Here is a 20,878-nt window from a genome sequence, read left to right on the forward strand (position 1 = left end):
TATACAGTGCCAGGTTCACTGAACAGAACAGGTATGCAGTGGCGGGTTCACTGAACAGAACAGGTATACAGTGGCGGGTTCACTGAACAGTACAGGTATACAGTGGCGGGTTCACTGAACAGAACAGGTATACAGTGGCGGGTTCACTGAACACAACAGGTATGCAGTGGCGGGTTCATTGAACAGTACAGGTATACAGTGGCGGGTTCACTGAACACAACAGGTATGCAGTGGCGGGTTCACTGAACAGGTATACAGTGGCGGGTTCACTGAACAGAACAGGTATACAGTGGCGGGTTCACTGAACACAACAGGTATGCAGTGGCGGGTTCACTGAACAGGTATACAGTGGCGGGTTCACTGAACAGAACAGGTATACAGTGGCAGGTTCACTGAACACAACAGGTATGCAGTGGCGGGTTCACTGAACAGTACAGGTATACAGTGGTGGGTTCACTGAACACAACAGGTATGCAGTGGTGGGTTCACTGAACAGAACAGGTATACAGTGGCGGGTTCACTAAACACAACTGGTATGCAGTGGCGGGTTCACTGAACAGGTATACAGTGGTGGGTTCACTGAACAGAACAGGTATACAGTGGCGGGTTCACTGAACAGTACAGGTATAAAGTCGCGGGTTCACTGAACACAACAGGTATGCAGTGGCGGGTTCACTGAACAGAACAGGTATACAGTGGCGGGTTCACTGAACACAACAGGTATGCAGTGGCGGGTTCACTGAACAGAACAGGTATACAGTGGCGGGTTCACTGAACACAACAGATATGCAGTGGCGGGTTCACTGAACACAACAGGTATGCAGTGGCGGGTTCACTGAACAGAACAGGTATGCAGTGGCGGGTTCACTGAACACAACAGGTATGCAGTGGTGGGTTCACTGAACAGGTATGCAGTGGTGGGTTCACTGAACAGGTATGCAGTGGTGGGTTCACAGTACAGTATTGCAGTGGTGGGTTCACAGAACAGGTATGCAGTGGCAGGTTTACTGAACAGGTATGCAGTGGGCTCACTGAACAGAACAGGTATGCAGCCAGGAACAAGCCAAGCCTAACTAATCTTTCCCTATGAGAGACAGTCTGCAGCAGCTCGCCCTACTCTCACTAATGCAGGCACACGAGTGACCGTAATGGCCGCCGCTGCCTGCCTTATATAAGGGGGGTGGGGCTCCAGGGGCTAGTGTAGCCTAAGGCTACACTGGGCCTGCTGACTGTGATGTAGAGGGTCAAAGTTGACCCTCCATGGTGCATTATGGGGCGAACCGAACTTCCGCAAACGTTCGCCTGCGGGACGCGAACGCGAACCACGGAAGTTCGCATGGAACCGTTCGCAGGCGAACCGTTCGGCCCAACTCTACCTACAGTATAGTTTACATGTTCCTTTGCTCTTGAGGATCATACAACACCAGGTGTAGTAAGAAAGGATCATACAATGGAGCAGCCATATATTGAAGCATCAGGACTAACTGTAAAGTGAACTTTAATTTTGAAAATTGAACAGTAATTTGGTCTGGGTTAGGTCAAGTGAACATTAACTATTCACTGGGTGTTGAGTGCTGTGAGTTGTTTATTGTTTACTATTGTCACTTTGGACTTTAAGCGTACCAGCCAGGGGCGTAACTAGAAACCACTAGGCCCCCCTGCAAAACGTTGGGTGGGGCGTCCTCACCTTCCCCCCCCACCCCCACCCCCCTCGCTTTCTGCACAGGTAAACTGAGAACCAATGTTATTTAATTGGCTAGTGCACACTTGAATGTGTTTTCCCCATTCAGATAAAAACAGACAGGCATTTCCCGATCAATTACATTAGCTTCTGTGATAGAACCTGTATATCGACACAGACACACATGTTGTGCAGAGAACGCATACAGAAAACTGACAGACGAGTGTGCTCCCAGTCTCAGCTTATTACACTCACTCTGTCCATCTCCGATGGAGCAGAACTGGCTCTGTGGACTTCTCCAGCATCACTACAATACAAAGCAGCACCTGGGAATGGGTAGAGAGGTTGGGCGCTGTACACATGAGCCTGCTGAACACTGAATAGGGACTGTCTACAAATCTTTGTCTACAAAACTTTGTATGATTCCTTTTCAGTGGCTGAGCAGATGCAGTCATTAGAACACTTGTGCAGAGAGCAGAAAGTTTTTTTCTCTCCATGCTCTTAGTAGTCTCCCCCCACGGGACCCCCTGCGGCTTCTCGGCCACCCTGCACTGCATCCCTTGCATGGGCTATTGTTACGCCCCTGGTACCTGCCTAACAAATGTTATTTGCAGGGTGTAACTACAAATCATAAGGTGCACCAGCAAAACTTTATTGGGGGTCCCCCCAATGTTCACACCCTTACTCTTGCCTACCCCTGGTGACCCTAACAGCCTGGGGGCCCATCTCGCAAGGGTCGTAAAACAAGTGTGGACATCATAATCTTCACACCTATAACAAGTGCCACAAAAACACCTAATCTGTAGAATGGACCCCTTTATCAAGTACAGATGTTGCGAACATAGAATTTTCCGTTTGCGAACAGCGAACTTCTGCAAATGCTAACCTGGCAAATAGACTGCAATGGGCAGGCGAATTTTAAAACCTACAAAGACTGTTTCTGGCCCCGAAAGTGATGGAAAAGTTGTTTCAAGGGGTCTAACACCTGGACTGTGACATGCCAGAGGGGGATCCATGCCAAACGTCCCACCAAAAATTAGAGAGTTAGAATGTCGGGTTTTAATCCATAAAGGCAGAAACTATATTATGCACAGCTCTGGGTGTCAGTGGGCTGTGGAGTGTCACACACAGAGAAATGCAATAGTACTATCAGAATACAGTAAAATAATAATGCACTGGAGTGGTACTGTATGTGCAACTTAACATAGCAACAGCAGTAGTGTGCACACAGCTCTGGGTGTAAGTGGGCTGTGGAGTGTCACATACAAAAAAACCCAGGAGACCGATGTGATAGCCCTCAAAAGGCTTATTTGGGGTGCTTTCACAGCAAGTAAGGAAGAAGAACACAGGCCTAGCAAATGCTTTCCCTACCTATCTGCAGCAAGTCGACCCTGCTCTTACTAACAGTCAGCAGCCAGCAGAGAATGAATCCAATATGGCCACCGCAACTGCTATTTAGTAGGGGGGTGGGGGGACCAGGAGGAGGTGTTGGCTGATTGGCTGCCATGTGCCTGCTGACTGTGAGGTAAGGGGTCAAAGTTTGGCTCCATGATGATGTATAGGGGACAGCTCGAACACACCATGGGCTTAATTCACAAAGCGGTGCTAACTGTTAGCACACCTGTGAAAACCCCTAATCAGCACATCTAAATGAGTTTTCGCACGTAAAACTTTACGCGCGCAAAACTTTATGCGCGTAAAACTTTACACGCGCACTGCACAGAGCGCAGGGCGCTCCGCGCGAAGTGCCCATTAAAGCCTATGGGACTTAGCGCGCGCAAAGTTTTATGCGCGCAAAGTTAGCACGCGATCTGATTGAGAAATCCGGTGCTAACCTACTTAGCACCCTGGTTAGCACGTCTAAAGACTTTAGACGTGCTAAGTAGGTTAGCACCGCTTTGTGAATCAAGCCCCATATTTTCACAGTTCGCGGAGAACGCAAACAGCTGAAATTCACCGGGAACTGTCCGCTGGCGAACTGTTCGGGCCATCTCTGATCATAAGTAGTGAAATAGTAGTTGGGCTTCTCTTACAGCTCTTTGTCCTCCTGCCCCTTGTAGTTACGCCCATGGTTGTTTCACTATTGAAATTATCTGCTGGGTAGCACACAGATACTTTTTTGTATTACCATCAAAGTACTTACTGGCCTCGCAGTAAATATAATCACCCTTTTATAAATATGGTATTATACAGTAGTCAGCAGCTTTAAAAAAAAAAAAAAAGCATAGAACATGAAAGTGGCCTTTTTCGCTCTACTTCTTTGTAAATAGATCTCTATGAGAAATCTAAATAAATTTAATGGCATTGATCGCCGCCTTCTGGGCCTAACTCAGCCTAAAGAAGTGTCACCTACTTTGGTTGCTATGATCTAAAGTCCAATCTTGGGGTATAAAAGCCATCCAGTAGGCCATAAATCAATAAAAACAATTGAATTAAAGCACAATATGTGTGATGAATGTCCGTATATACTCATTTATCCATATACAGGAGCTGTGAAACCACTAGGAAATAACTGGAATGCCTGAAATATGTGAAAACTGTGAGCTCCACAATTCCGACAGCTGGAAATATATATTTGCAATATAAGCCCAAATGGAAGGCCATTAGATATGTGACAATATAGTCTAAATAAGTGGGATTCAATGAAATAAATCAAATAGCCAGGAGGAAGTATGAAGAAAAACTAATCAATTTATGTGACACATAGGCCATAGGTTGGGAAAGGTTATAAACACCACCCACACATAAATTAAAATAGTTCAGGAGTCTATCTCTGCTTTTTGCAGTCCATTACCTTAATGGTCAATTTATAATCATTTATTGGTCAGTTTCCGAAGACACTCTTCCACAAAGATGAGTAATAGAAATTCCCTTGTGAATGTCTTTACTGCTTCAGATATACTGTTTGGTTGGTTTTACTTGGTAAGGCCAGCGTCAAGCCTGTGCTTCAAGAGACATAACCATGTCATCTCCAGTGCTCTTAAAGGGAACCTAAACTGAGAAGGATATGGATTTTTCCTTTTAAAATAATGCCAGTTGCCTGACTCTCCTGCTAATCCTGTGTCTCTATTACTTTTAGCCACAGCCCCTCAACAAGCATGCAGATCAGGTGCTCTGACTGAAGTCAGGCTGGATAACTGCATGCTTGTTTCAGGTGAGTGATTCACCCACTACTGCAGCCAAAGAGTTCAGCAGGACTGATAAGCAACTGGTATTGTTTAAAAGGAAACATCCATAGCCCTCTCAGTTAAGGTTCCCTTTAAAGTGGACCTGAACTCTTGACAGGACAGAAAGAAAACATTGAGAAATGCACCCTGTATATATTTAGAGAGTTTAGCCTGTCTAATCCCCCCTCATCTGTGGCTAATCACAGTGTAATTTGATCTCTCAGATGTGTCAGCTGTCTGTCTCTGTAGAGCAGCTAATTTGTAAACATAGGATGTTAACCTGCCTGGCGTTCTTATTCACGCGACCCTGCGGCAGCGGGAAAGTTTTTTGCAATTTTTTTTTTAAATATATCATGTAGCTAGCCTAGCGCTAGCTGCGTGATTCCCCCCTCCCTGCGGCGTCCCTCCCACCCCTCCGATCCCCGCCGGCACAATCACCCATCCGGAAATCCCGTTCTGAACGGGATTTCCAGGAGGGCTTCCCCCGTCGCCATGACGACGCACGTCGTGACGTCATCGATGTCGGCGACGTCGTGACGTCACAGGAAGACCCGATCCACCCCTCAGCGCTGCCTGGCACTGATTGGCCAGGCAGCGCACGGGGTCTCGCCTGGGGGGGCCCTGCATCGCGGCGGGAAGCGGCGGATCTGCAGCAGGCGGCGGCGATCGGACACAACACGCAGCAAGCAAAGTGCTTGCTGCGTGTTTTTAAAAAAATTATTCAAATCGGCCCAGCGGGGCCTGAGCGGTGATCTCCGGCGTCTCTGGACGAGCCTAGCTCGTCCAGAACGCTAGGGAGGTTAACAGGAAGTATAAACAATACAGATGTATTGCAGGGTTTGTAAAAACTGTAACAAAAATGTTTTTTACACCAGAGACCCAGTGTTGTAATATTACATTATCACATTTAAGCTACAAAAGGCGGCATAAATAAACCCTCCCCCATTTTCTTCTTTTTAAAACCTCATGTACATTACTAATAGGTCCTCTTGTTGCAGCACTATTGGATGGTTGAATGTGTCAATAGGCCTGTTTATCTGTCCATGAAGTCATACAACCCGGGTGCCTATTTGGGTCTCTGGGGGTTTGTTTATTTATTGTATTTATAAAGCTCCAACATATTACGCAGCGCTGTAGTTAAAGGTTATTGTACTGTTGCTTATCTTTTAGAGCAGAGAGGAGGATCTGAGTTCAAGTCCATTTTAAAGGGGGATGAAACAAAAATTTTAAAATCATAAAAAATCAACTCAGCATTGAATAAGATGTATATAAATCATACCCTGTCAATAAATAATAATTACACATTCAGGAGCATGAACCTGTTTGAACATACATTCTCTAAGGCCTAGGACCAATTAGAGCGCTTTTAGCAGCGCTTTGGAATCACCAACGATCGACCACAATTCCAAAAACTGTTATGCCAACTAAAGTGGATGGAGGAGAACCCACTAGAGCAATTGTAATTTGGTCAGATTGCAATCGCTGTGCCTGTACCATATCGCTATGGAGCCTATAGGCACAGATATCCTGGCACCTTTTAGCCTTCACCCGCTAGGGCCCTGCAAACCCCCCACAAAAACACACCACAAGTGTGCTGGCTGGCCCCAGCTGTCCCTTCTCCCTTACTTCCCTTGCCCATCATAGATAGCTGCAGGTGCCCCTTAGTATTAGGTAGCCAGAGGTACCCTCAGTATAAAGTTGCCCCCAACTATAGGGATGTCTCATCAGTGGAATGCTGAGAGCCAGGTGAGTAACCTCTCATTTACACTCCGCTCAGGAGTCTGCATAGGGAAGGAGGGAGGGAGGCATTCAAAGAGCAGAGTAAGACACCGTTCCAACAGCAGGCGCCTGTAGGCACATGCCTACAGTGCCTTATGGTAAATCCGACCCTATCTATAGGGGATGCATGCCATTCCCCACAGTTATGGTACTTCAGTGTATGCTGTAGTGCCAAAGACCTCTACTGCTATACCTAACATATAGGGGCTTTCTTCCATAGGAAGACATTTCTACGATGTTCCAAATGTAGTGTTTTTAAATGGTTGTGAATTTACATTTACAAACTCTATGATATGAATATATGTGAGCATATTAAAGTGTACATGAAGGGAAACAATTGTGCTGAATGGATCCTCCAGAGGCTTTCCCCTTCTCCATCCACCTCGCTGTCCAGAGCTGGGACCCCCAAAAGCTCGTCGACAAGCCCTTGTTGAGCATAGCTGCACTGCGCAGGTGCAGCAACGGAGCCAAATGGGCTCAGGTTTATCTGCTGGAAGAGGATCCAAAGGCTTCCCTCTACCAAGGTAAGTATGTAACTGTTTTCCTTTTTAATGTCACAGGTTTGCTTTAAAGGTTGTCTTTCTTACTACTTTGCCTTTATGTCGTGTGCTCTGCATACTCTGTAACTGTATGAGTGCAATGCAGCTTACTTGAAGAAGCAATCTTGTGTGCCGTCTCCGTTCTTTCTACTAGTGATGTGTCACATGACCCTCTTCCTATTGAAAAAACAAAAGTTGGATTCAAAATGGCCGACTTCAAAATGGCCGCAATGGTCACCACCCATCTTCAAAAGTGTCCCCCCTCACATATACTAATGTGCCACAAACAGGAAGTTAATATCACCAACCATTTCCATTTTATTAAGGTGTATCCATATAAATGGCCCACCCTGTATAATACTGTAATTTCTTAGAGGTTTCTCTGGAGGCATGACAGGATCTGATATGCCTTGAACTAATATAGAAATAATAGCTTGGGATTTACTTATTTTTTTCATGAAAGTGGGATTTTGCTTTAAGTCAGCAAAGTCCTTTAACTAAATAATTTAATGTAATTCAGCATGACTGAATGCTAGGCATAGTAACCAATTAACTGACACCTAACTGCTGTCTTTCATCAGATCAGATTCAAAGCTGTACTTTAGCACCAAAAGGGTGGTAACCAGGCCACCGATAAAAGACTGGTATGTATAATGCCAGATGTTAGCGTCAAACCTAAACATGTTTTCATTTGGGTGGAGAAAATGGTTTGCCAAGAATGCAAGCAGACACCCATTAGTCTGATGTACGCTGGACTGGTATGACAGCAGACAAATATGATGATGAAGGATGGCTCTCTACACCCAACAATGTCATTTGCAGTTACAAGTAAAGTTCATGACATTAACTAATGGTGATCTGGGAGTAAACATTAACATTAAAGGAAATGTTGAAAGCACAGATATGATGTGGTCATTACAGAGAAACAATAACAAGAGAGTACATGAAGAAATGTGAAAACAGAACTGTAGTGGGATAAAGATGGGTGGAGGAGGGATCTGGGCAGATAACAACAAGATGAAAAAAGGGGAGATGGAGAGAGAGAGACAGCGGCATACATTTAAGATCAATGCATGTTAATTCAGGCGCAGAATATTACCGATAGTATAATCCCACTAATACTACCAATATTCTACTGTTAACAACAACAAAACATTTGTAAAGCGCTTTTCTCCCGCATGACGCAAAGCGCTTGTCTCAGATCAGTACATAGTGATGTGTGCAGTGGAAAAAGTTATGTGATCATCAATGCCAGACTAAACAGGTGGCTTTTCAGTTTTGATTTAAACGTGTCCAGGGTTGGAGTTATCTTGATTAAGTTTGGCAAGGCATTCCACAGGGTAGGGGCAGCATGACAGTAAGCCCTAGCTCCAAAGGTTTTTAGTTGGACTCTGGGGGTGAACAAGTTATTGGATCCTTTTGATCTGAAGTTGTGGGCGGTGTTACGCAGTTGCAACAAATCCTTCAGGAATGCAGGGCCTTGGCCGTGTAGGATGCATGCCAATTTTTAAAAGGATTCTCCATTTTTTGTATAGCCAGTGTTGTGAGAAAAGGATTAGTATGTGGAAATTGTGGGGTTAGCTTGTTAAGATTCTTCTTGAGGCAGCATTCTGTACTAGTTTCAGGCGGAGTAGGACTTTATTTGGAAGGTTTGCATAGATGGCATTGCAACAATCCAGCCGTTATGTGATGAATACATGAACTAGGGTTGGAAGATCCTCTGAAGGAATGAGGTGCTTATTTTTTGTAATATTTTTTAGGTGAAAGAATGAATACTTTACAATAGCTGTTATTGATAATAGACTACAGTGGGATGCGAAAGTTTGAGCAACCTTGTTAATCGTCATGAATTTCCTGTATAAATTGTTATTTGTTACAATAAAAAAATGTCAGTTAAATATATCATGTAGTAGACACACACAGTGATATTTGAGAAGTGAAATAAGTTTATTGGATTTACAGAAAGTGTGCAATAATTGTTTAAACAAAATTAGGCTGGTATATAAATTTGTCGTTTTATTGATTTATTTAAACAATTATTGTGCACTTTCTAAAAATCCAATAAACTTCATTTCACTTCTCCAATATCTGTGTGTGTGTGTCTCCTACTGTATATGATATATTTAACTGACATTTTTTTATCATAACAACCAACGATTTATACAGGAAAATCTTTGGATGATTGTTACTCAATCACGCAACAATGGCTGAACGGATTTAAATGAAATTTGGCACAAACATAGTGCATTACCTGGAATAACATCTAGGATACTTTTTATCCCCATAACCAAAAAGTGAGCGGAGACAAATACAAATTTCACTGGGAAAAATTACATTGCAGCCATTCTTACACTGTTAATGGTAGGGTTCTCAAACTTTGCACAGTTGGTCAGTGGGTGACTTTGATTAATATTCAGAAATTTGGGTGGAGTCTACAAAAGCCAATCAAAATTCACCTATTGATTTTCAAGGGGAATATTTAATTGCTGCCATTCTTGCACTGTTAATGGCACAAGCCTCAAACCTGATACAGTTGGTCATTGAGTGACTGGGTTTCAAATTCAGAAAAGAGGGTGGAGCCACAGCCAATCAGATTTGTTTAATTTCAATGCAAATTATTGATGCTAAAGACCACAAAGCTCCCAAACTAGGTCATTGAGTAATTGAGTAATTGTGTGCAGAGCTGGAACAAGGTCCTCCAGCACCCAAGGCTGAGACAGCAAAGTGCTCCCCTCCATCCTTCCCACCCCAGCTGTCACACACTGATTGCTATTAGACTAAGAGGCGTCCGAGGGCCCCCAACATCTCAATCTCTAGTTATCTGGCTTGCAGTCACTGCCATGTATTCCCTTTTCGTATTTCTCTCTGCTTCAAACACAATAGGGGAATGATAGTTGAGTGAGTTGTGCGCCCCCTACTACACTGTCCCCAAGGCTGGAGCCTCTCTCGCCTCTGCCTTGGCTCGGCCCTGATTGTGTGTTAGGGTTAGAAAAAGTGGGCAGAGCCAACACCCGCAAAATATACACCCGGGCAACGCTGGTACATCAGCTAGTGGTATATAACTATTAAATCATATTGGTCCAGCCAAATTATGCAGGCTGCACCTAGAATAATATTATCGATAAAATAACATTGACAGTACAGCGGCAAATTACCATGTGCTATTAACCATTTCAGCCCGCAGGCTGTTTTCACCTTATGCACGAGGAGAATTTTCACATTTCAGCGCTCCTCCTATTCAGTCCCTAATAACTTTATCACTACTTATCATAACAAAATAATCTCTACCTTGTTTTTTTCGCCACCAATTAGGCTTTTTGTGGTTGATATTTTTTTTTTGTAATGATGTTATTCTTTATGCATTTTAAAGGGAAAAAATAGGAAAAAATGAAAAAATACGCTATTTCATCATTTCCAACCACTATGGTTTGAAAATAAATAATGATACCGTACATAAAACACACACATTTTATTTGCCCATTTGTCCTGGTAAACTCAACATTTACATTATGTCCCTAGTGCAATGTATGAGTATAATATATTATTTGGAAGTAAGGGTGTATTTTTTCTACATTGTGTTTTTTGTTCTCTCATTGTTTCCTTGCAATAACTGCAAGACTTTATATGCAAATATAACAGTAATATACCTTCATGGCATACATATTTAAAAAGCTGAGACCCTAAGGTAACTATTTATGTAGTCTGTTTTAGATTCTGTAACTTTGCCTTATTTTTACAAGCTTTATACTTTGGTACCGAACATACGAAAATAAAAAAAATATTGCTTTTGGCTCAGAATGTGACTAAAAGTAATTCACAAGACACATGCCTCAACCCAAAAAAACCCTAAAATCTATTCTACAACTTGTCATGCTTAAAAGGATACCCCATATGTGTCATCTGATAACTATCTGGGCATCTAGCATGCCATTAACGAAGAAGTGTCCTTGTGGCTTTGTACAGGGCAATTTTTCCACAAAATATTTTAGCGCCATACTTTATTTCCATAGCTCCAGAAGAGTCAGTACATGAGAAAAAGGCCACACATGTCACCATTGTGGAAAGCTAACAACCAGGGCTATTCAAATATGGGTGTTTTGTAAGCTGCCGACTCGTGTAGTTTTGCTGAAACTTTCCCACATTTGATCATAATATTGAAAATTACATTATTTTTCTTGATGCATTGAGTATGTCCCTACCTATTTTCTATGTAACATGGGTTCAAGCTATAAGACACATCAAAATGTATTCGACAACTCGTTATAATAAAAATGAGACCACATATGCATTATTTGAAAACAATCTGGATGCACAGCAGGCAATTATTCTCAAGGTGCATCAATGGCGTTTTTGCAGTTCATTTTTTGCAAGAATTGTTATAGCGCCATACTTTCTTTCCATAGCCCGAGAAGAGTCAGTACATGAGAAAAAGGCCACACATGTCACCATTGTGGAAAGCTAACAACCAGGGCTATTCAAATATGGGTGTTTTGTAAGCTGCCGACTCGTGTAGTATTCCTAACATTTTCCCAAACTTGACCATTAAATTAAAAATCACATTTTGCAAAATGTTAGATTGACTTTGTTACTAAATATATTTTTATATGACATAGGCCTAAGCTTTATATCGCCCCAAAAATATATTAACGTGATACTCATGGTTAAAATGGTGCCACATATGGCTGATTTCAAAACTAGTTGGACCTGTAGTAGATTGTTAGCTCTAAGGTGTGCATTTGTTTTTAATGAGCAATTCTGCAAAATATACTGAGGGCATGTATTTGCTGTTAGCATTAGGCCCACTCTGAGTGAAGTTCATTCTCTCAGCTTTCACCAAAGGATGATTACAGCAAGGCCTATGTCATTTCCCTATAACAAGCATGACAAACATATTGGGACTCACCCTCGGAGGTCTGACATGCAGCAAATTCAGTAGTAGAGGAGTAGTGGAGTCGATCCAAAAGCCAGTCGCAGGAGGTAGTGGTAGCCAGTGGTAGCCAAGGAAAATAATCAGCCAAGGTCAGAAGTCCAGATTATGGTTGGCAAAAAGAGGCTAAGAAACTAGTAGTCTTGCTTTGCAATGTTAGGGCAATGGTTCAGTTATTGCAAATAAATTATTTGCAAGGAGTTTGTATGTTCTCTCAGGTTCTGTTCTTCTTTGCAAATATTTAGGAGATGTCAGGGATAATAAGTAATAATTATAATAAAAAAATAAAAATAAAATAAAAAAAATAAAAAAAAGGCTAATAGTTCAGCACTGAATGGTAGGCCTTAAAACACCCAATAAGGCACAGTCCTGGTCGTGATGGGCATGTTGGGCAGTAATATCGTGAGTCTCTCCTTATTTGGTGTCTTGCGCACACTCTGCACCTTTTTTGGGGGTACTGTTTTCCAGGATTTGGGGGCAGTGGGGCAATAAAATGTTTGTCGCGAAGTCGCATTACCTCTTCCGAATCCTGTTGGCCTGTGCGCTGAGATGTATATCCTGATTCATAAATTAGGGATGCTATCACAGCTCGTTGAAATTTTAGATATGAGGCTTTATTGCCAGATTTTTTGTAAACCACAAAAGAGTTATGCATGGCTATCTGGAACAGGTACATTGCCACCTTCTTGTACCATGCCTTTCGCTTCCTCTGCATTTGGTATAAAGCCAACATTTTGTCTGCCAAATCAACACCTCCCATATTTTTGGTGTATTCCACAATAGCCACGGGCTTCTGGATCTCCTCTCTCCGTGACAGTGCTGTCGTGGTAGCCTCATTGTGGATGGTTGTCAGCATCAACACATCCCTCTTGTCCCTAAACTTTAGAGCAAGGAGCTCATTGCTGCGGAGACTACACACCTCTCCCTTTTTCAATTTTTTGTTGATGACCTCCGGGGGCAGACCTTGGCGATTTGGCCTTGCGGTTCCACAGGCTACGGTTTGTGCTGCATTAAAAAATTTAAACAGCGGGACACTGACATAAAAATTGTCAATGTACAAATGGTACCCTTTATTCAGCAGGGGACTTATCAAGTCAATGACAATTTTGCCAGTACTACACATGTACGGTGGGCTCCCAGCAACTTCCAGATGAGAGTCCTTGCCTTCATAAACCCTTAAGTCAAATGTGTAGCCTGTACCGCTTTCACACAGTTTATAAAACTTAATCCCATACCGGGCACGTTTGCTGGGGATATATTGCCTGAAGCCAAGCCTTCCATGAAATGACATAAGGGACTCATCTACCACTATATTCTTTCCAGGCATGTAAACCTCTTTGAATTTATCACTTAGATGGGATAAAAGAGGCCTCAATTTGAAAAGGCGGTCATGCGCTGGATCGTCCCTGGACAGATGTTGTGTGTTGTCATTGAAATGCAAACATTTCATCAGCATTTCATAGCGTTCCCTCTTCATAGTTGCTGCGTAAACGGGCATGCAGATGATGGGGTTTCTTGCCCAATAGTCACAAAGCTGAGGTTTTTTTTCTAGGCCCATGTTCAACGTCAGACCAATGAATACCTTCAGCTCAGGCACATTCGTGGGGGTCCATCTCGCAGCAAAACGAGTGGTAGGATTGTCAGAGATATACTGTGTAGCATATAGGTTAGATTGCTGCACAATATGCTGTAAAATGCTCTCATCTATAAAAGGAGCAAAAAAGTCAGCAGGCTGCAGATTTTCGGTGGGCACTAAAATACCGCTTGCTGCTGTGAAAGCAGGGATGTCTGGCAGCACCATACATGGAGGCGACCACTGGGCGTTAATCATCTCTGGTGGTAATTGGCTTACCCTTGGCCTCCTCCTGGCTGACCCCTGACCACTGCCACTAGCCTCATTGCTGGGACCTGGCTGCTGCTCACTAGCCAAACTACTGTCCCCAAGCTGTGCCTCTCCTTCTACCCTCACCCTGCGAGTTGGCGGCTCTGACTCCTCTGACTCTGAGTCACTGTCCGACAGCGACTCAAGCTCGGAGTCAGTGAAAGGTATCCACTCGCTGCCTGATGACCCCTCCTCACTCTCACTGCTTTGCTGCAAATAGGCACAGGCCTCTTCAACGGTGTAAAGCCTTTTCGCCATTGTGCCACCTGGATAGACAGACAGATGGATCGATAGATTGATTGATCGATAGATTGATTGATCGATAGATTGATTGATCGGTCGATCGATCGATTGATCGATCGATCGATAGATAGATAGATAGATAGATAGATAGATAGATAGATAGATAGATAGATAGATAGATAGATAGCTGGATAGGGTTGTTTTTTTTTTTTTTCTTTAGTTTTTTTTTTTTTTTTTTTTTTTTTTTTAAGAAAGTGTGGAGCTTAGGGAGGGACGTATACGGAGATGTATACGATAATGTATACAGAGAAGTATACAGAGAAGAGAGAGAAGAAAAAAATAGAAAGGGAAAAAATTTAGAAGTTATCTACCTGTGGGACGGTATGGGATATAAGGGATGGGGATGGTATGGGATATAAGTTTTATTAAAGTTTTAAAAATGTGTGAAAAACTTACTTTTCTTATCAAAGAATATCTCTAGCAGCTCCTGTCAGCTCATAAATCAGCTCTGAGGTGACAGATCTGCTTAGAGATACTCTTTGATATACTGTGTCAGTGTGTATATGTTTTGCAAACTTTTATGAGAATGATGACTGTTCATTGACTGGAACAGCCATCATTCTCAGTTTCCAGACTGGGATTGGCTCAGAGGACACATGTCCTCTTCTGCCAATCCCCTCTGCTGCTGGGCCAATCATGATCGCGCACGTACACGCCTGTGCTCGTGCACGATCACAAAAACACTGCCTGCCTGTTCCTTATTAGAATGATTGCTGTTTTTGATCAAAAACAGCGATCATTCTTGCTGCACTTTGATGGATTGGCTCAGGGGACTTCAGTCCCCTGCAGCCAATCCCCGCTGCCTCCAGACTCGTAGCGATCGCGCGCATGCGCGCTCCCGATCGCGTTCACACAGCCGGCAAGTGCAGGGACGTTACTGATGCGTCCCTGCGGCTAAAGCACCTGCCGCTGCTGACGTGAAGGTCACGTCAGCGCGGCTCAAATGGTTAACTGATTTTTGACAGCATGTACCATTTATGAACTGTTAAGTGTACTCTGTAAGGCATTAGGGAAATAAATAATGTGAATTTCTAGCAACTATGTATTTATACCTAAATTAAGGCAAGTTTATATTTAGACAATTAATGTCCAAATGTAAATCTGGAGAGGTGAAAAGTGATAGTGGGTTAAGGAAAAAGATGGTGTCCGTTAAGTGGCAAGGGGATCTTCTTTTAAGCTGTATGTAAGTGTAGAATCATGCAGCTCCTTTTTGGCAGACAGGCCAACTGACTGACCTTGATTTGTCGCTAAACAGTGTTGATAGCCACCTTTGTAAAGCTAGCTTGTAGCCTGGATGGTAGGCTGGCAGACCTGCTGGCTGGCTGGAAAGAATTTCTGGTTGACCCTAATACCTGGTCTTTGTGGACTGGCCATTGTGCCTGCTGCATCTTCTCCCTGGGCTCAATAGATGGTGCCTTCTTTGTAAAGCTGAATGGGTGAGCCTGACTGGCACAAGGGGATATTAGGAGGCACAGGGGAACAGAGGGAGGCACAAACGGGGACAGAAGGAGCCTAGGCACGGTGGGATAGTGGGATGCGGGGGGGGGGCAGTGGTAGCACAAGGGGACAGAAGGAGGCATGGGGACAGAAGGAGGCATGAGGGCCAGAAGGAGTCACAAAGGGGGGCAGAAGGAGGCACAGGGCTACTGAAGGAGGTACACAGGGCAACAGAAGGAGGCATAATAGGGGACAGAAGGAGTCACAAGAGGACAGAAGGAGACAGAGAGGAACTGAAAGAGGAACAGAGGGACAGAAGGAAGCATGCGGAGACAGAAGGGGACACAGGGGGACAGAGGGAGGCACAAAGGGGACAGAAGGAGGCACAGGGGGACCAAAGGTGTAAAAAAAATAGGCACAGAAGGAGGCACAGGGGGAGCAGAGAAGGCACAGGGGTGCTGAAAGAGGCACATGGAGACAGAAGGAGGTACGAAGGGGGACAGAAGGAGGCGCAAAGGGAAACAGGAGGAGGCACAGGGGGGAAGAGGGAGGCTGGAGGGGGAGAAGTTGGCACAGAGAGACACAATGGAGATTGCATGCAACCTACACTATCTGGACCTTGTGATGTCTGCTCTCCAGGGACCTGCAATGCTCCTCAGGACACCAAACTTCCTGCTGCTGCACACACGCGCAGCAGAAGCCGGTGATAGAACACCTGTGGGGGTGGGGCTTAGTCAGGGGGCAGGGCTTCATTCAGGGTCAGGGCATAATCCAGGAGCATGGTGTCCCCTTCAACACCAATGGCACTCCACCTAATGGCCTGGAATGCCTTTGCCTAAAAACAGCCCTGCAAGGGGTAAATAAACTCATCCTTTTACTACCTCCCACCCAATCTAGACTATTTTATTTTATTATTTTAGGGGCCTCTTGCTTGTCTTCCAAGTATCCATTCCAGTTCCCCTAGTTTATAGGGTTTTCACCCTTCCCCTGAATCTGAGCTCTGGAGCTAATATACCCCCACCACCACCCCCAACACCAGAGCCAGAGGGTGCCTACAAAAGAATGAAAAAAATGCCCAAGAACCTTAACCGACAACTGTACGGGGACAGTCCATAGACTTCTGCCTCTCAAACTCATCAAGTGGTTGCCTAATCTATTGGCAGCCTGAATATTTTGAATATACCTATTCATATTACTCATCAGCACCACCATCTGTGGCACCAGGCCTGGCACCTGGGGCATCTTTTACTCCTTGCAACATTAAAGGCTGCACCACATCCACATTACGTTTCCTTCATTCTTTAGAAATAAAAAGCTCTTTGTAAATACCTAGCTTTTCTTCTTGAAGCTGGATAGTTACACAAAAATGGCCAATAACTTCAAAGCGTGATAGATAAAACACATTTCCGCAGATCTAATGTATACATTAAGATTATGAGTTCACTTTCAGGTTAAGAGCATTAAAAAATGCTAAGTACTCAAATCCAATTATTATTGGGGAAAAGGTCAAAGCATTATCCACTGTCGTTTCAAAAAAAGTAGCCGTGTGATGTGAACTTGTGATACATGGGAGAGTGCGCATTCATAATTTATCTGGTGATGGATATAATTCTCATTCTGCATAGCGCTGTGACCCGTTCATCTGGCTCTCCTGAAATAAATTGTGCAGGATGTTCTGGAAGCGCAAGGTGAGCCTATTACATCAAGTAGCGCATGTTTTGTCACTGGATGTCAACTAATGTTCAGAACTCACAGCCCACAAGTAGCATTAATATTCTAATTGATGAAAAGAACTTGCTCTTCTGGATTCTTGCTGCTGATTACTAAAATCATATTAGCTGATTTACAAGGACTGAAAGAAAGGAAATAGTAGACTTGTTCAAAGTAAATAGTGGGGTTTTAGCTTTCATTCTCTAAAATAAAATAAAATCTGGAGTTTGATTGGATTATAAAAATGTCCATCACCAGTAATACGCTTGGATACATTACAGTGTAAGTAAATGCGCTAAAAAAAAAACCTTATTGCTTCTCTTAGGCCAGTTTTACACCTGGCCAGTGTGTTTGCGGTGCAATGCCCCACCCCGTCACATCACAGCGCACAAAACGTCAATCATATGTCCCTGCAGCAGAGTGCACAGACAGGGTCAGATGTATAGCACCGCCACCCCAAATATCCCTCACCATGATTTTTTAAATACAATCCAATCGCGGACGCGCTAAAATCGCTAAAACATCTGCATGTAGTGCGTTTGTATTTACCACAATTTGCCAGCAATCGCGGCAGTGAGATCACTGCCATATACATTAAATTGCACTAGCGTTTTAAAAAGCACTAGCGATAATCGGTCACTGGATGATTAGAGGTAGACACTCACTAATCACCCAAGTGTGCATGGTCCTTTACTAGTTGCAACTGTGATCATTCATTCATTAGACACTTTGATTGGCTTTGGGAACACATATACCCATTCACGTGCATATACCCATTCGCATGCACGTTTAGTGATTGTGATCATGAACATACAGAGAAGAGTGTCTACACCTCTGGGAGCTAAAGGTAAGTTTGTAACAGATCATTAGTACTTTCCCCCTTTAGTACTTTCCCCCCCTATCAGGGGTCAAATCTAGATTACACTTTTGTAATCACTACAAGGGGCTTGATTCACAAAGCGGTGCTAACAGTTAGCACGCTGGTGAAAAGCCCCTTATCACGCCTAAGCTCAGTTTAGGCGTGATAAGTTTAGGTGTGATAAGTTTAGGCGTGATAAGTTTAGGTGTGATAAGTTTAGGCGTGATAACTATAGCACCAACTGGGTTAGCACCACAGTGCACAGCTGATCCGAAGTTTTGCGCCAGCAAAGTCTGGTGCACTTCGCATAGAGTTTAATGGCGCTGCTTTGCTTGCGGGACTTTAGGGGCTCGATTCACAAAGCGGTGCTAACAGTTAGCACCCTGGTGAAAAGCCCTTTATCATGCCTAAACTCAGTTTAGGCATGATAAGTTTAGGTGTGATAAGTTTAGGTGTGATAAGTTTAGGCATGCTAAGTTTAGGTGTGATAAGTTTAGGCATGCTAAGTTTAAGCGCCAACTGCGTTAGCACCGCAGTGCACAGCTGATCAAAAGTTTTACTCTAGCAAAGACTGGTGCACTTCGTATAAAGTTTAATGGCGCTGCTTTGCGTGCGGGACTTTGCAAGCGATCTAAACTTATCTAAACTTATCACACCTAAACTTATCACACCTAAACTTATCACACCTAAACTTATCACGCCTAAACTGGCTTTTCACCAGCATGGTGCAATGGTTATCATGCCTAAAGTCTTTTAGGCATGCTAACTGGGTTAGCACCGCTTTGTGAATCGAGCCCTAGGCGTGATAAGTTTAGATAAGTTTAGATCGCGTGCAAACTTATCATGCCCAAACTTATCACGCCTACACTTATCATGCCTAAACTGGCTTTTTACCAGCATGGTGCAATGGTTACCACGCCTAAAGGGCTCGATTCACAAAGCGGTGCTAACCCTGTTAGATACTTTAGGCGTGATAACCATTGCACCACGCCGGTGAAAAGCCAGTTTAGGTGTGATAAGTTTAGGCGTGATAAGTTTAGATAAGTTTAGATTGCGCGCAAAGTCCCGCACACAAAGCAGCGCCATTAAACTCTATGCGAAGTGCACCAGACTTTGCTAGTGCAAAACTTTTGATCAGCTGTGCACTGCGATGCTAACCCAGTTGGTGCTTAAAGAAAACCTGAACTGAAAATTAAAAGTCAAAATAAGCATACACAAGTCATACTTACCTTCCATGTAGTCTACTCCTCAGCGTCTTTCTCCTGTCCCGCATCCTGTTTGTTCACTGTGATCAAGGGAATTTTCCGTCCTCCATTTTGAAAATGGCCATTACCCATAACAGCTTTCTGGTCAGCACACAGTTAAACTGTAACATCGCTCACTTGAGCCATAGGGAAACATGGACATTACCTGGTACATCCGTTTTCCTCCCAGCTATAACTGACAGCAACTGATATTTTACTGACAGCAACTGATATATTTCAGATCTGACAAAATATTGTCAGAACTGAAAGGGATTATTGTCAGTAGCAAATGGCGAGCTTCTGAGAGGAACTGGTGGCAAGATAACTATGTAATGTTCATTTGAAGTTACCTCATGTGTTTATTTTAAATATTTTTACTCAGTACAGGTTCTCTTTAAACTTATCACGCCTAAACTTATCACGCCTAAACTTATCATGCCTAAACTTATCACACCTAAACTTATCATGCCTAAACTGGGTTTAGGCATGATAAAGGGCTTTTCACCAGCATGCTAACTGTTAGCACCGCTTTGTGAATCAGGCCCATAGTCTCTTTAACAGTAACATGCAATAATTATATCATAGTCCTGAACCTAAATATAATTCTTTGTCTAACAAAATGGTACAGAGATGCCAGTATAGAATAAAATAAATTAAAAATGGTAAAAAAAGGAGGTAGCGGTGAACTTACCTTCAGACAGTTGGACTTGACAAGTCGGGATTCGAATAACAATTGAATCATCACAGAGGCACCAAGCTCTTACACTTGGATCAGCAAATACTCCAAAAAATATTGCAGAGTAAGCAGGTTTATCCCGCAAAGCACATTGCATTGGAGTTTTATTTGGATGTTGAATTTAAAAGTTTTTTTTCAAATCCAGACTTGTCAAGTCCATCTGTCTGGAGGCTACTTTTTACTAATTTTAATTAATTTTATCCTATACTGGCACCTTTGTTGTTTTTTATTAAACAAATATTGGAGTCCACCCTTTGTGGAGGGGTGTTCCCACTCACCCTTTTTTTTTCTACACTACAGAGAGTGACTTCTTATCCTGGATGGAGTGAGGTCCAACCTATATAGTGGTTGCCTTAGGGGTAACCCATATTTGTGAGTATTATTCCTTCATAATTATCCAATCCTACCCATTGTTATAACATACTGCGCTATTTTGTATCTAAATATAATTCTAATCTAACACAGATATGACAAGGATATGTCCTCATCTAGACCCTTCCAGAAGATATTCAGAATTTACAGGTAGTGTGATAATTAGGAGACACTCTATATAGACTGCACGTACTATTCTTTTCTCATTCTGTTTAAATTATAATTACAGAATGTTCCGTTAA

The 20,878-nt window shown here is 43.2% G+C and overlaps 1 protein-coding gene across 1 annotated transcript; it reads right to left on the bottom strand.

Annotated features, from left to right (window-relative positions):
* Positions 1 to 12,409: 12,409 nt before the first annotated feature.
* LOC137526105 (piggyBac transposable element-derived protein 4-like) lies at positions 12,410 to 14,233 on the bottom strand. Its single transcript, XM_068247321.1, has one exon. The coding sequence runs from the start codon at positions 14,231 to 14,233 to the stop codon at positions 12,410 to 12,412; it is 1,824 nt and encodes a 607-aa protein (XP_068103422.1).
* Positions 14,234 to 20,878: the final 6,645 nt, after the last annotated feature.

Source organism: Hyperolius riggenbachi, chromosome 7 (assembly GCF_040937935.1).
Source record: "Hyperolius riggenbachi isolate aHypRig1 chromosome 7, aHypRig1.pri, whole genome shotgun sequence".
Classification (NCBI taxonomy): domain Eukaryota; kingdom Metazoa; phylum Chordata; class Amphibia; order Anura; family Hyperoliidae; genus Hyperolius; species Hyperolius riggenbachi.

Bases quoted from the DNA above. Each gene is read 5' to 3' on its own strand.
- LOC137526105 (XM_068247321.1), bottom strand. From the start codon at position 14,233: ATGGCGAAAAGGCTTTACACCGTTGAAGAGGCCTGTGCCTATTTGCAG.